A 15928-nucleotide genomic window follows, 5' to 3' on the forward strand; every position below is an offset into this window, starting at 1 on the left:
TTATCTCACCTGGGCCAGGCTCTGGCTGGGCATTCTTGCCCTCACGAGAGCTATGCCAGCTGCTCTGCCCACCTGGGACCCTGTGCTGGAGACACCACCTGGATTTCAGCTGCCTGGGCCCACCTGGATGGCAATTTAAACTGATTCCAAGGAGGGGAAGGGTGCTGCATCTCCCAGCTCTGGGCTTCCTTGCCCCACTCACCCTCCCCATCTCTTTGGGAGCTCCCAGGATACTTGGTGCAGGAGGCGGCTCAAGGGATGGTGAGAGTCTGCCCAGCAAGGATGACTGTGAAGGGAGGGGAAAAAACTGAATGTTCCATGCTGGTTATGTTGGTTATTCTGTGATGCTGAGGAGCAATAAAAGTAAACATACAATTTTATTACTCAAAGTACTTAAAACCTATGGAACAGAGTATGTCATGCATGGTGCACTGAATCTGGACTTCCTAAGCCATAGAATGTTTGCATTTGTGGTTTGAGAATTAAAGAGAGAAGTGCAACAGCTCAGGAGTTTGCTCTCAAATGAGAGAGACACAGGCACATAAAGCACCCTTATCTGGAGGCTACAAGACCAAAGGGAACCTTGTGAGGAAGAGCAGCAGGAGCTGCCAGGTGGAGGAGACAAGACCTGGCCCCTCTGGTCTAGAGTGAGCTGTGCAAGTCCTGGGGAGGCAGGATGGTCACACTGTCTGTGCCCTGAGGCCACTTGGGGGACCCAGTACAACTGTACTAGACAGGCAAAGAGCTTGGTCTTGCTGGATCCCCCCTTATGGGGGAGCCCCAGACCTCCTTAGCTCACTCCCCACCCACCTCCACTCCCCTCTCTGCACACACATCCCCAGGGACTCAGCAGGCCACCACTCTGCCAAGGACATAGCATGGCGTCCTCCTCAAGGATGGCAGTGACCACCAGAAAAGAATGGTGGGTTAGGCCAGGCACGGTGGCTCATGCCTGTAATCCCAACACTTTGGGAAGCCGAGACAGGTGGATTGCCTGAGGTCAGGAGTTCAAGACCAGCCTGACCAACATGGTGGAACCCCGTCTCTACTAAAAATACAAAAAATTAGCTGGGCATGGTGGCCCATGCCTGTAATCCTAGCTACTCAGGAGGCTTTGGCAGGAGAATCACTGGAACCTGGGAGGCGGAGGCTGCAGTGAACCGAGATCGTGCCACTGCACTCTAGCCTGGGTGAGAAAGCAAGACTGTCTCCAAAAAAAAAAAAAAAAAAAGAATGGTGAGTTATACTGTTATACTTAGAAAAGGTGGTTTGGTTTGGTTCTTGTTTTTTCCTAGAGTAAGGAAATGCAATGGGAGTAGAAAGTGAAAAAGAGAGAGAGGAGAATCACAGAAACAGGAATAGAGAAAAAAGAGGCATCAGGAAGGAAAGAGTGAAGGAAGACCATTTGGTGGTGCAGGAAGGCTGCAGGGTCACAGGTATGAGAAGGAGCAAGGGCTCTGTGGGGGCTGGGCAGGTGCCCTGAGGACAGCAGGCAGAGAAGAGGTGCCAGGCACAGTGACTCCCCTGAGACGCCACATTGAACTCAAGCTTCCATGAACTGTCATGAAGAATTCATGAAATTCAGTTTTTCCTTATATATGCTTGCCATTAATAGTAATAGGAAAATGGCCATGATTTAAAGCCCAAATGTGCTTGAAATTGCAGAAGTTTCACAAGGGAAGAAGCATATAAAATCGTTTTCAAGATTAGCTAAGGAATGAAATATGCTCTTTTTTAAAAAATCAATTTCCATTTACTGAATATTTTTCTGATTCTGTTGGCATCGAAAGATCTCTAGCAAGCCAGCCTCATTCTGAATCAAAACAGTCAGAAGCTCATATCAGAGGGATGGGGTGGCAGGGGGCGAGATAGGTAATGGAGGGCATCAGGAAATAGTTCATACTGGGGAGACGGAGGACATCAGAAAAACTCCAAGGAAGCTTTTTCATTGATAACTCAGATCCTACCAGAAATCATTGTTCCTTTTGTCCTCTTTCTATAGAACCCTTTTATTTTCTCCAAAGAGAAAACAGCTTCATTGTTTTTCTAATTCTAAAAGTAATACATGCTCATTGTAGAAAATACAGATGTATATGTATACACCATTGACTACTACTCAGCCATAAAAAGGAATGAATTGATTGCATTCGTAGCAACCTGGATGGGATTGGAGACTGTTATTCTAAGTGAAGTAACTTAGGAATGGAAAACCAAATATCGTATGTTCTCGCTCATATGTGAGAGCTAAGCTATGAGGATGCAAAGGCATAAGAATGACACAATGGACTTTGGGGACTTGGGTGAAAGGGTGGGAGGGGGATGAAGGATAAAAGTCTACAAATTGGGTGCAGTGTATACTGCTTGGGTGACGGGTGCACTAAAATCTCACAGATCACCCCTAAAGAACTTACTGATGTAACCAAACACCACCTGTTCCCCAAAAACCTATGGAAATAAAAATTTTAAAAAATACAGATAGTATAGGTAACATGGATTTAGTTCTTACAGCATGTAAGACACTATTCTGAGAGCTTTTTCTGTATTATCTGATTAATTTCTCACAAGAACCCTCCTAGGTTGGTACTAGATTTATCCCTGTATTTCAGATGAAGATACTGACCCCGAGACATTAGTTAGACCATCCAGTTACACACAGCTAGGAAGCTGTGGAGAGAGATGTTTACCTAGGTAAAAACTCAGAGCCAGCAAGCTGATGTACACTGTGCGATTTACAGAAGAAAGTAAAAATCACTGATAATCTCCCCATCCACCGAGAAGCACTCTTAGCATGTTCAAGTATCTCTTTCCGGACTTTGTTCTTTGCTTATATAGGCACATTATTTTTTCCTACTAAAGGCGATCATTCCATACAATCTAGCTAGTTTACATATAGTTTTGGTCTGTTTCTTCACCATATAGCACGGACACATGTTGTATCAATAAAGACCATTCTATGGCACCATGTGGTGCCTATTAATCCACTAACTGAGTCAGTCCCCTTTTATTGGACATGAGATTGTTTCCCACTGGATGCTATTTTTATAATGCTTTGGTGAGTGTCTTGCATCAGACATTGGAGCACTTATCTCATGAATTCCTTTGGATAAATTCAGAGTAGTAGTTTCATGTCAAAGATAGAAATTTTTTTTAATGCAAATATTCTGGGAAGAAACATCAGTATTGAGTTCCCAGAACTTTCGTGTAAATGTGTTTATAGATACTTCACTCCCCAGAAGACATAAGGCAGCCTAAGCTCATTAAAAGGGAGAGCAAGAGGATCAATGACAACTTCTCTAGGTAATAATAATAAAATTCCATATAATAGGTGATATGTAAATGTAAAGCACTACAGTGCTTTACAATGGTCAAAGAACATTCACATACACTCACAGGAGTCCCTAGCCATAAGCAGAGTCCTCTCTACCTGCCAAACCTACCATTACATCCTGGATACCCTGACACCAGCCTGCCACAGTTCCGTGCCTGGGTCTCTCTCCTGCCCTGACCACCCCTGCATAACCAAAGATTGGCACAGCAGCCTGGGCTCTTCCTTCCTGGACATCACACCACCAATGCCACAGCATGCCATCTTCCTTCTGTCTTCTTAACTGCATGGACAACCCTCAGAGAAATGGGATTAACCTTTTCTAAAAGGCACCAGGGGCATTGTACTGCTCATTTTTCTCTCATCAGCATGGGCCACATGAGCCATGGTCCTGGGCATTCTCAAGAAATGAACCTCGTCTGCATGTCTGCTGTCAAGTTATACAAGAAACCCATAACAGGTGGGCTGATTCAGCAGGCCCCAGGCTACCTGCTCTCGTTCCTCTCCCCAGCCCACAGACTGCCCTTTCCCATATGATGCCAAACTCTGGTTTTCACCCTTCGTGATGAGAAAGATCCCTCTGACGACTTTACAATGGCCTTAATCCTGGGAAGTGGCCAAATGCCAGTCATAATTGTGTGTTGAACCAAAGTTGCATCGTAAGACTCACAAAGGTGGTCACAGTGACCTCCGTTTATCATTTTATCATCTTAACTTCTATCTGTATAGAGTGAGAGAACATTCCAGAAGAAAGTGTTTTGTTTCCTAGTGTTGCTGTTCCCTAGTACAGTTTTTATCTTTGTTCCTATTTCTTGGATTCATGTTGACTGCCTACAGCCTACTGAGTGTTTTGGAAGGAAACATATTTAATTCATTTTCTGTTATGTCTGTTATATTTGTGGTGCTAGTTTTATGAAAACCAACAAATATAAATGTTAGCTTAAAACAGAGCAGAGCTGTCCATGATGATAGCAAGACATATAATTCAGTGGAATAATAAGAAAACAACAGTATTGGAATTCACATTCCCATTTAATTCCATCTTAGTGGAGGACACAGTATATTCTGGGACTTTTAAGCCCCATGGATACAAAAAGAATATGTTCACACAGCTGCTGAGCTTAAGGAGCACACAATGGATCAGCCTTTACAGCACAGCTTAGCAAGTGCCTCTGAGTAAACAGAAACAGCTCAGAGGGAAGCAGGCAGCCAGGAAGGGTTTCCAGCAGGCAATATTTGAGTTATCTTGGGAAGAAGATAGCCAGACCAGGCAAGGTGGGAAGGAATTCCAAGAACTGTGAATAGCACCAAAATAAGGCCCAGAACCGGGGAACATCATGGAATATCCAGGGAATTACAGTTAGGTCCCTACTGACATAGCACAGGGCTTGCAGGAGAAAGTGCCATTTAAGATGAGGCTGGCAAAAAGTCTAGGGGCTAGACTGAAGGAGCGTATGTGCCATGTTAAGAAACTTGGACTTTATTCCAAAAGTAATAGAAAACCACTAAAGGATACTAATCAGGGAGAACAGCACACTGAGATCTTTGTTTTGCGCTGGTAGTAATGAGAAGATTGATTGATAGGTAGACCCTTGGAAGACTGCCAACCTGATTGTTTCTAATCTTTCTCACCTCACCACTATGGATTCTGTTCCTTTCAGGCTGATTCTAAAACAGGGTGAGCTGAGAGTAGATGCTGGGAAATCAGTTAGAAGACTGGTGAACTAATCACGGGGAGAGCTGCCACGGGCTCCACTACAATAGTGCAGTATCAAGGGGGAGGAGGAGCCAGACTCCAGAGATAATACGGCACAAGACATAATGAGTTTGCTAAATGGTAAATGGGGAGGGAGAGGGAACTGGAGGGATATGGAAGAGACCGAGAGAGATACTGGGTAAACTGGCTCTTGGAAAGGAGCAGCCCTGATTTGTAACATTTGCTGATTTCCATAGTGTAAATGCTCCCACCATGGCCAATATCAAGCTACTGAGCTGATGTGCCACTTCTAGTCTTGCCCACACAAACCTCCCAGACAGAATCTTCCATGTTCTTTCCTCATTCGGGCTGATTAGAATAAAGATGACCCACGGGGCAACCTTGGAAACCCACGTGTTGAAAATGGCAGACCCAATTATGGAAGAAGTTTACGTCTTTGAACCACTGTTTGGAGGGGAACTGCTTAACCAGGATCAGCTGTGTTTGGACATGATGAGAAATATACCTTCATTGTATTTAGCCACAGTATTAATCAGCATTCTCCAGAGAAACAGAACCAATAGAATGTGTGTGTATATATATATATACAGAGAAAGAGAGAGAGATTTTTTTTTTAATAGAGGCAGGGTCTTACTCTGTCACCCAGGCTGGAGTTCACTGGTGCTATGATAGCTCACTGCAGCCTCCAACTCCTGGGCTCAAGCAGTCCTCCCACCTTAGCCTCCTGAGTTGCTGGGACTACAAGTGCATGCCACCATGCCTGGCTAATTATTTTATTTTTTTATAGAGATGGGCTTTCACAGTGTTACCCAGGCTGATCTTGAACTCCTGGCCTCAAGCAATCCTCCCACCTTGGCCTCCCAAAGTGCTGAGATTACAGACATGAGACACTGCACCCAGAATGAGTTTTTCATGTATTAAAAGAAAACACCCAATTTCCAGATTCTTCCTAATGTATAAATTACTTCAAAGCACCCCAAATTAACACTTTGAAGTTACTAAAGGACCATAAAGGATAATATTCTATCCCTAGTAGACCAGAGGATTTTATTGGCACTGTTTTTCTACCCACTAATGAATTGTTTGACTTCAAGGTCTGTGCCTCATGATGATGTTCATTAATAACACATTTATTGGCTCATGCCTGTAAACCCAGCACTTTGGGAGGCCGAGGCGGGTGGATCACAAAGTCAAGAAATCAAGACCATCCTGGTCAACATGGTGAAACATGCCATCACTACTAAAAATACAAAAAAATTATCTGGGTGTGGTGGTCCGCGCCTGTAATCCCAGCTACTCGGGAGGCCGAGGCAGGAGAATCGCTTGAACCCAGGAGGCGGAGGTTGCAGTCAGCCGAGATCGCGCCACTGCACTCCAGCCTGGCAACAGAGTGAGACTCCATCTCGAAAAAAAAAAAAAAAACCATTTATTAATAGCAAAATTGTTCTAAATATAATCTGTATTACTAATTTTGTTATAGCTATAAAATAATCTTAAAATGTTGCAGAGAGACTCAAGTGTCATAAATGGAACGAACCGTAATTAATTACAGAGCTAAAACTCTTCCACCCTCAACCAGAGATTTGGTCTCATAGCGATATGTTTCCATTGCTACTATACCCTGGGAAAGTTCAGGCTGATGCCGAGTCATCCTTGGTTCATTCTACATTAACTCAGCAAATATTTATTAAACAACTATTGTATGCTAAACACTGTGCAAGATGTTGGGAGCAAAACTTCATGTAGTGAACGGAACACAGCGAACAAAACAAGACATAGTCCCTGGCCTCCTGAAGCTTATAGTCTACACAATTCCTCAGGAATCCAGAAAGACTGGGTCAAAACCAAGAGCCATCCACCTTCTGGATTGGGCTGTGTCCACCCGGGGACCCAGCTGAGTCACCCTCCTTAGTGACCTCATCAGCCAACCGTCTGTAGAGCCAAGTTAATCTCCAAAGTCCTCAAGCCCAAAAAGTATCAGAAACTAACCCAGGCCTCCCTCCACATCTGAGTCAGCTACAAAGAATGTTTTGGATTCACCCACTAAAGTCTCATAAAAGTTGAAGGTAATCAGAAAAAAAAAAAATGATTCTAGAATGCAACTACATACTGAATTCACTCTCAGATGATTGGATCCTGTATTTGCATCTGGCTTCTGTGGAGTTCACTGTCGGTGATGAATTCATGAAAAATTAGAAAGGCAGAGTAATGGGGCATTTCTCCTGTGACCTATTAATATTTTTCCTTAAAATTTATAATGCAGTTTCCCCATTACATTTAACTTTGGAGCTTTAGAAACAATTTCTGAATTTTCCATTTTTTGCATTTTAAATAACATTTTCATAGTATTTGCCTGTGTTAACACCTGCAGGGGGTGTCAGGGTCTCAATCCAGGCTTCCTTTCCTTATTTGTTTATTTATTTATTTAGAGATGGGGTCTCACTGAGTTGCCCAGGCTGGATTTAACTCCTGTGCTCAAGTGATCCTCGTGCCTCAGCCTCCTGAGTGGTTGGGGCTGCAGGTATGAACCACTATGTCCATCGGGACTCTCTTTCTTCTATCTTAGTTTGGGCCCTCTCTAAAGCCCTGAGGCAAAGACTTGCGTAGAGGTAGTTTATTTAAGAGTTGACCTCACGAAGCACAAACTGGGGAGAGAGGAACATAAGGGAGGGAGAAAAGCCAAAAATCAATGTGTTAATGAGTAGGTTGCCACCAGAGCAACCCAACCACGGCTCCATCCCACCAGGGACACTCTGAGGAATTATGTAGAAGGCACTTTAGAACTGGCCCATTGACAGGCAGGGAAATGCGGTATTTTCCCACCAACTACCATCCCTCTTAGGATGAGGATTGCTCCTTGGGGCATTAAGTGCTGGGCTTGCAGGTTGCTCTAGACACAGCTTTTAGAAGCTCCTGTGGCTCTAAAAAGAGCCTTCAGGCAGGAAGCAGAGTCAGATGTAGGCCCTTGAGACGGGACAAGGGAACAGGTGTGGGAACTGTCCATCCCAGCTGCCACTCAGGGGGACCAGGGAGCCATGGACATCAGAGCCTTTGCCTCTACAAGGCCCAAAGGACCATCTCAGCAGCTCTGCCCCTGCAGCCACATCTGCTGTCTCCAGGCCTCACTCCCCCACAGCCCTGCAGAGCAGGGACAATGTCACCTTCTCTCCTCACACCTCCATCCTCTGAAGCCAACACTTAATCCTTTTCAGAGCTTGGTATTGGGGGTGAGGGATCGTCTTTGTTTATTTTTACTACTAACAGGTTTAAATAACAAAATAATACTCTTGGAAACATTACACATTGCATACAAGCCTCAAAATTCTTCAGATAATTTTGTTGTTTTTCCCTGGAACACAATGAGTCAGGCTTGCTCTGCGGGGGCTGAAGTCATGGACCATAGGAACTCCCTCCACACCCACCTCCTCGTGTTTTTCTCTATACCTCACCCTGGGGAGGGAGCTGGAGGGCGAACATAGGGAGCCCATAGAGTAGAACTCTGGAGTTTGGATTCTGGAGGAAGTCCAGAGTGTGTATGTAGATTCCATCACTACACCTTCCCATCTCACGGGAGAGATCTCCAAAGCCCGTGCCCTACCAGGAATCCAGGCAGAACAAAGGTTCCTAGATTCCAAAGATTCTCCTTTTAAAAATTGGATATCTACATGCTTTAAATGTAAAAATGAACTCATTATATCTGGCCAGATGATACAAAAGCTTCCTGAAAGACATCATGTTCTCATTCTACAGCCTGAAACTACTGCATAATGTATAATTAAATGAACTTGAACAACCCCAGAAAGTATGATGCCTCTAGTGAATCACAGAACTGTCCTACATTTACCACCTTTTAAGGGGAAACTGTCCTTCAAGATCAAGTCTGTGGGCCAGGCATGGTAACTCACGCCTGTAATCCCAGCACTTTGGGAGGCCGAGGTCAGGAGTTTGAGACCAGCCTGGCCAACATGGTGAGACCTCATCTCTGCTTAAAAAAAAAAAAAAAAAAAATTAGCCAGGCATGGTGGCGGGCACCTGTAATCCCAGCTATTTGGGAGGCTGAGGTAAGGCAATCACTTGAACCCAGGAGACAGAGGTTGCAGTGAGCTGATATCATGCCACTGCACTCCAGCTTGGGTGACAGAGTGAGACTCTGTCTCAAAAAAAAAAAAAAAAAAAAAAAGATCAAGTCCAGAAGGTAATGTTTTTATTTGTCAAACTTATTGGCCAAAAAAATAACAATGAAAAACACCAACTAGTCTAAAAGAAAACAAGACCCTCACAACAGCATAAGCTGTCAAATTGACAACAGCACATCAAAATCAAATTTTAGTTCTTAGCAGGTGAAAAGAAGTGATTTTGTAGTAACAAATTTATTATCTGTATTTTATTTCTCAACCACGCATCAAAATTCCCACTTCTCTCCCTCTAAGGTCTTACTGTTACTATTAATTATGAAATCTAACCTCTCAATGACATTCTCATGGTTAATTCCAGCAAAAGGAAGAAAACACAAATCTTACCAATGGGGCAAAAAATAGGAGTCTTACAAGACACACCATGCTTGTTAAAACATGTCATGCTCCAACACCGAAGAGGAAAGAAATGTCTTCAGTCCGACATAACTGATCGTGCTTTTCCTGCTCCTAGACTTTCTTAGAATATTGTCTACAGTATTATAAGTAGTGTTTTCTAGAGGCACAAATGTGATTGGTCTGTTCTTTTTAATGAGAGTTTATTAAAGTTCACTTTATTTTATTAAATAAAAAATACAACTGCTCTAAAGAAGTTTTATATGAAGCATTTAACTCATTTAGAACTCATAATAATCTTATGAGGTATGCACAATTATCTCATTTTATAAATGAGGAAACTGAGGCAGGGAGCAGATAAATATATTTGTTAAGGCCACACAGCAAGTGAGCAGAGCAATCAGGACAAACTGAGCCAGGCTGACTCCAGAACCCACATTCTCAGCAGCCTTGCAGAGCAGAGCAGGTGAGTGGACACAGGCCTCATGAATATGCATGCCATGACTCATGTTTGTCAGCAACCAGCAAAGTACTGAACTGTTCCTATGTTGATGTTTTCTTAATTGTCTTAAGTAGGGAATTTTTCAGTACATCAAAAGGAGGCTTTTAAAGTAGGTTAAAAAAAAAAGTTCTAAAGAAAAAAGAACGAGCCAGCAGACATGGGTAAGTTCAGTATGGGTCATTTTGAAGGATTAAAATTCCCTGTTAACTACAAAAACCCTCAGTTAAATAAGTGATATAGGCCGGTCATGGTGGCTCACGCCTGTAATCTTAGTACTTTGGGAGGCCTAGGTGGGTGGATTGCCTGAGCTCAGTAATTCGAGGCCAGCCTGGGCAACATGGTGAAACCCTGTCTCTACTTAAAATACAAAAAGTTAGCCAGGCGTGGTGGCACATGCCTGTAGTCCCAGCTACTTGGGAGGCTGACACACCAGAATCACTTGAGCCTGGGAGGCAGAGGTTGCAGTAAGCCGAGACTGCACCACTGCACTTCAGCCTGAGCAATAGAGTGAGACCCTGTCTAAAATAAAAAAAAGGGATATGGTAGGTAATTCTTGGTTAGTATTGTCAGAAGCTACTGAATGAATGCTAGTGGTCAGGTATCAGAGGGATAAGACTAACTTATAGTTTAAAGGAGGCTCATAGAGTCTTTTGAACCATGAAGGCTCTCTGTGAATTCCTGCAGACACAAATTAATGGTGAAAATATTCTCAGGAGAGGTCTAATTTAGCACAACACATGGACTAAAGAGGTTGAAAGCCCTTCTGTCACAAAACTGCCCAATCAAAATGAAAAGAACACATTCATTCTAAGAAATCTCAGTATCATTCCATTTCTATGCTATGGGATTACATTTACCTTTTCCTTTCTTTCAAGTAGTAGTTTTTATATGAACTGTACTCTATGCTTAACTGTTTCCAGCAAAAAGAATAGTATAAACATTAATATTAGTATTAGCATTAGTTTTAGTATTAGTATTGACATAACAAACTCAGTTATGAAAATGTTCTAATAATAGCTACAGTCTTCTTCCTGCTGTTTACGTTACCATCTGCACACAAGCACACAAGCATGTTGCTATCTCTATCATAAACAAAGAAATCTTCTCTTTACCTGGCTTTTCAATGATTCTCCTCCATTTCTTTTTGCCCCATTGAGCAGAACTCTTAAAATTGATTTCTGTATTAGGTGCTTCAATTCCTCTCACATTCTCTCTTAATTTCCCTACAGTTAACTTTTCAATTCTCTCTTATCAAAGTCACCAGTGATCTCCACAGTGGCAAATCCAGTGGTCATTTACTGGTCAATTATCAGTGTTTTGTTATTTGGCTTATCAACAGTATTCGACACAGTTATTTTCTCCCTCCTTTTTTTTTTTCTTGAAACACCCTCTTTCCATGAATCCTTTTTTTTTTAACAGTTTTATTGAGATACAATTCACATACCATACTGTTCACCCATATAAAGTGTACATGCCAATGGTCTTTGGCATATTCACAGAGTTGTCCAACCATCATCACAATCAATTTTAGAACATTTTCATCACCCTCTCTCCAAAAACATACCTATTAGTAGTCACTCCCCAATTTCCTCCAAAACCCCTAGCCCTAGACAGCCACTAAGCTACTTTTCTGTCTATAGATTTGCCTATCAGGACATTCCATATAAATGGAATCATATAAGATAGTCTTTTATGCCTAGCTTCTTTCACTTTCCCTGATGTTTTCAAGACCTTAAAAAATCATGCCAAGTTAAAGAAGCCAGTCACAAAAAGACAAATACTATATGAGTCCACTTATATGAGCTTCCAAGAGTTGTCAATTCACAGTAAGAGAAGTAGAATGTTGGCTGCGGGCAGCAGGAGAAAGGGGAATGGGGAGTTGCTGTTTAATGGGAACACAGTTTCAGTTTTAGTAGAGATGGGGTTTGTTAAGGCTGTGTGGTCATAACAAATACATTTATCTGCTCCCTGCCTCAGTTTCCTCATTTATAAAATGAGATAATTGTGCATACCTCATAAGATTATTATGAGTTCTAAATGAGTTAATTGCTTCATTTAAAACTTCTTTAGAGCAGTCATATTTTTTTATTTAATAAAATAAAGTGAACTTTAATAAACTCTCATTAAAAAGAACAGACTGATCACATTTGTGCCTCTAGAAAACACTACCTATAATACTGTAGAAAATATTCTAATTATTCTAAAATTCCCTAATTAAGACAATTAAGAAAGTTTCGCAAGATGAAAAGGGTTCTAGAGATGGATGATGGTGATGGTTGCACAATGATGCCAATGTTCATAATGCCACTGAACCATATACTTAAAAATGGTTAGGATGACAAATTTGATGTTGTGTCTCTTTTACCACAATTAAAAATAATAATAAAAATGTCTTTGCCAATGAAACTATTTACAACTATTTTTTAATCTCATTTAATAGACGGATGGGATCTGTCTGCATGCTGCCAGGCACTGTTCCAGGCTTTGTTTTTGTTTCTGTTTTGAGATGGAGTCTCTCTCTGTTGCCCAGGCTGGAGTGCAATGGCACGATCTTGACTCACTGCAACCTCTACCTCCCAGGTCCAAGCGAGATTCTCCTGCCTCAGCCTCCCAAGTAGCTGGGATTACAGGCATCCACCACCACACCCGGCTAATTTTTGTATTTGTAGTAGAGATGGGGTTTCACCATGTTGGTGAGGCTGGTCTCAAACTCCTGACTTCAAGTGATCCACCCACCTCGGCCTCCCAAAGTGCTGGGATTACAGGCGTGAGCCACTGTGCCTGGCCTGTTCTGGGTTTTAAGGGAAGCAAATATTAATGTAACAGGTTTAACAATGATTAGGGGATTAAAACTGAAGTTTTTTTTTTTTACAATAATTATTATATCAGAAATCCCTATAGAAACAGTGATCTAAGCTCATGTTCCCACTCCAGTTAAAAGTGTAGCTCACCTGCCCCAGATCCAAGGTGAGGTTGACTCTGTTGTACTGTGTGCCTGAGGACAGGGGAGGGCTTTGCCACCAACGTTCAGATCCATCGATGGCATTGGTGACAGGATGTGCTTTCCTGGGGTCCTCAGAATTGCAATAGTCACAGAACTGGCCCTGAAAAAAAAAAGTGGGTTTTTTTTGTTTTTTCGTTTTCTTGTTTTTTTTTGTTTTTTTTGTTTTTTTACTTTCAAGTAATTTTTTCTTATCCATATAGCAAATACCGGGAACCAAACAAAGACTATCTTATACAGCTTAGAGATGTCAGCTGTTAAAATTCACTGTAATGTATTCTGGAGACAGTAGTAAGGCTTTCTCTTTTTCATTTATCTTTAAACTTATCACTGATTTATGCCTCTGATTATGGTGTTTTTAGGATATGGGGTCTATTTATCTTCCATCTTTACAGCTATGTTTTTGTTTCATACAACACTTCAAGAAGAGCCTGTTGTATTTGGGATGAAAAGAGGTTTTCACTTCAACAAATCCACTTCACTCATTAAGTCATCCTCTGTGCAATTCTGTGTGCGGCACTGGGGTACAAAAAAGATCCCTCCCCACAGTCCCAGTGGGGCATCAAGGATCCAAACAACCATCAGGGAAGGGGTGTACAGCAAGTGCCTCCATGGAGTAGACAGCTGCGGCCAATGGCAGTAGATATTCCACGGTGGAAGAGAAGGCATGTCCAGTGCCTGGGAGGACGAATAGGACTTTGGTAAGTGGCAGTGAGCACAAACAGGGAAAGCGTTCCAGGTAGAGGAACCAGCACAAGCAAAGGCACAGGGGCCAGCTGGTCCAGTTTCACCTTTGAGGACAAGCATTGAGAGACAAGGCTTGCCAGGTACATGGAGAGATGTGGCTAGCTGTGAATACCAGCACTGAGAAGTCAGTATTAATTCAGTAAGTGAATGGGGATCCATTTTTACCTGTGGTGATAATCTGTTTGGTATTATAATCTGTAACTTCTTATTGAATTACTCTTTCTTGCTAGACGGATTCTTTTGATTCTGGTTTTTGTTTTGGTTTGGTTTTTGCATAGTTTTGCAGCCATTTACCATCTAAAACCTGAACATAGGCCTTTCTTCTATGTCGAATGTATTTTAAGTGGGTCAGAGGATCATGCTTCCCAGGGATGGACTTCACATATTGAACTATCTGCTCCCAAACTAAATGGTCTTAGAGTATAACCATCACATAGGATGGGGACAAAGAGGCAAACTTATACCCACAGCCTCCCAAGGAATGTGCTGTGACAAAGAGGTAGCTCTGCCCCTAGCCAGCATCTTAGAAGTTAATTCTTAAGTGTTCAGAGAGAAATTTGATCCTGGTATGTAACCAAAGGTGTGACTACATGTTTTCATCTAGTATGCAACTCGTGGTTCTTTCATGCATGGTGAGGTATCTGTGTAGATCTTTATCTTTCGACATTATACAAAAATATTTCTATAACTCAGAAGCAGCACCTTGGGTGTATGTGGCCCAGCCATTTCCTGAGGTCGGAGGCCATGTGTTTCCTGCTCTTCCCTGTATCACTTCAACCCAACACACTGCCTTGCACCCCCTAGAAACTCAACCAAGGAATAATTCCATCAGCCATTTCTCAAAAATGTTGATTCTTTCTATAAAATGCATTGTCATAATATGGTACTTAATGAATAACTTTTTTTTTTTTTTGAGACAGAGTTTTACTCTTGTTGCCCAGGCTGGAGTGCAATGGCATGATCTCGGCTCACCGCACCCTCCACCTCCCAGGTTCAAGCGATTCTCCTGCCTCAGCCTCCTGAGTAGCTGGGATTACAGGCATGCACCACCATGCCCAGCTAATTTTGTACTTTTATTAGAGACGGGGTTTCTCCATGTTGGTCAGGCTGGTCTTGAACTCCTGACCTCAGGTGATCCGCCTGCCTTGGCCTCCCAAAGTGCTGGGATTACAGGCATGAGCCACCACGCCCAGCCATGAATAACTTTTAAGCTAGGACATCTAAACATTTACTATCAGTATTTTCCCTTCTATGATCTTTATTTCTCCCTAGAGAACATTTTACCAGAACATTTAGTTATTTGATGAGGGAATTTAGTTATTATTCCTCAAAGTTTAGAAGATTTACATCTGGCTAGAAGCAAAATCTCTCCCCAAAATGGGAAAGCTTCTGATTTACATTTATCTCCATCTCCACATTATAGACGTGAGGAATGCAGAAGGTGCTTTCTAGGTTGTTAGAGTGATTCTCAATTTCAAAGTAATAATAATAATTAAGATGAAGATTTGTAGAGCACCTATTATGCACTGGGCACCACCCAGTTTACATTTTCATACTAAGATTATTATTATCACCTCTATTTTACAGATGAGGAAAGAGAGTGGAATGTTAGGTAATTTTCCCAAGAACCACACCACTGGTCAATGGTAGAATCAGGACCTAAGTCCAAGGTCCAGGGATAGCAAGTTAACACTACCCTGTAACTCTCTAATAGCTACAACTCTGGTTTATTATACATCCATGCATAATCACTAACATACATCATTTCCTGTAATTTGTTTTAAATGGTAGCCTTCACAGTAGCCTGAAGGCCTCTTTCATTTAGAATCATCTTAGCCTTTCTGCTGATATACCAGTCCTTCTGCAGCTCCTGTCCATGTCATTCAGCAGACTGGGTAAGAACACAGGCTCAGGAGCTTTAGCACTCACGTTAGCCCTTGATCTCACAATTAGTGGGCACTAAAAACTATATATATCAAATATATATTTCAAGTCTGAGCAATAAATAATTTGAAAGCACATATTTAAAAAATAAGTGTATAGGCAAGACAGCATCACAATTATACAGGCTAGTGTCAACACTGACATTTGGAAGTCTGACTGATAT

At 42.1% G+C, this 15928-nt stretch overlaps 1 protein-coding gene across 1 annotated transcript in view; it reads right to left on the bottom strand.

The window, feature by feature from the left end:
• Positions 1-15928, bottom strand: part of LAMA3 (laminin subunit alpha 3) — a 271191-nt gene that overhangs the window by 233531 nt on the left and 21732 nt on the right. Inside the window, exon 2 of the mRNA XM_058438557.1 lies at positions 13025-13177. Coding sequence (XP_058294540.1) covers positions 13025-13177 — 153 coding nt within the window. The remainder of the gene's footprint in view (positions 1-13024; positions 13178-15928) is intronic.

The sequence above is a fragment of the Hylobates moloch genome, unplaced genomic scaffold, assembly GCF_009828535.3.
Source record: "Hylobates moloch isolate HMO894 unplaced genomic scaffold, HMol_V3 SCAFFOLD_5, whole genome shotgun sequence".
Classification (NCBI taxonomy): Eukaryota; Metazoa; Chordata; class Mammalia; order Primates; family Hylobatidae; genus Hylobates; species Hylobates moloch.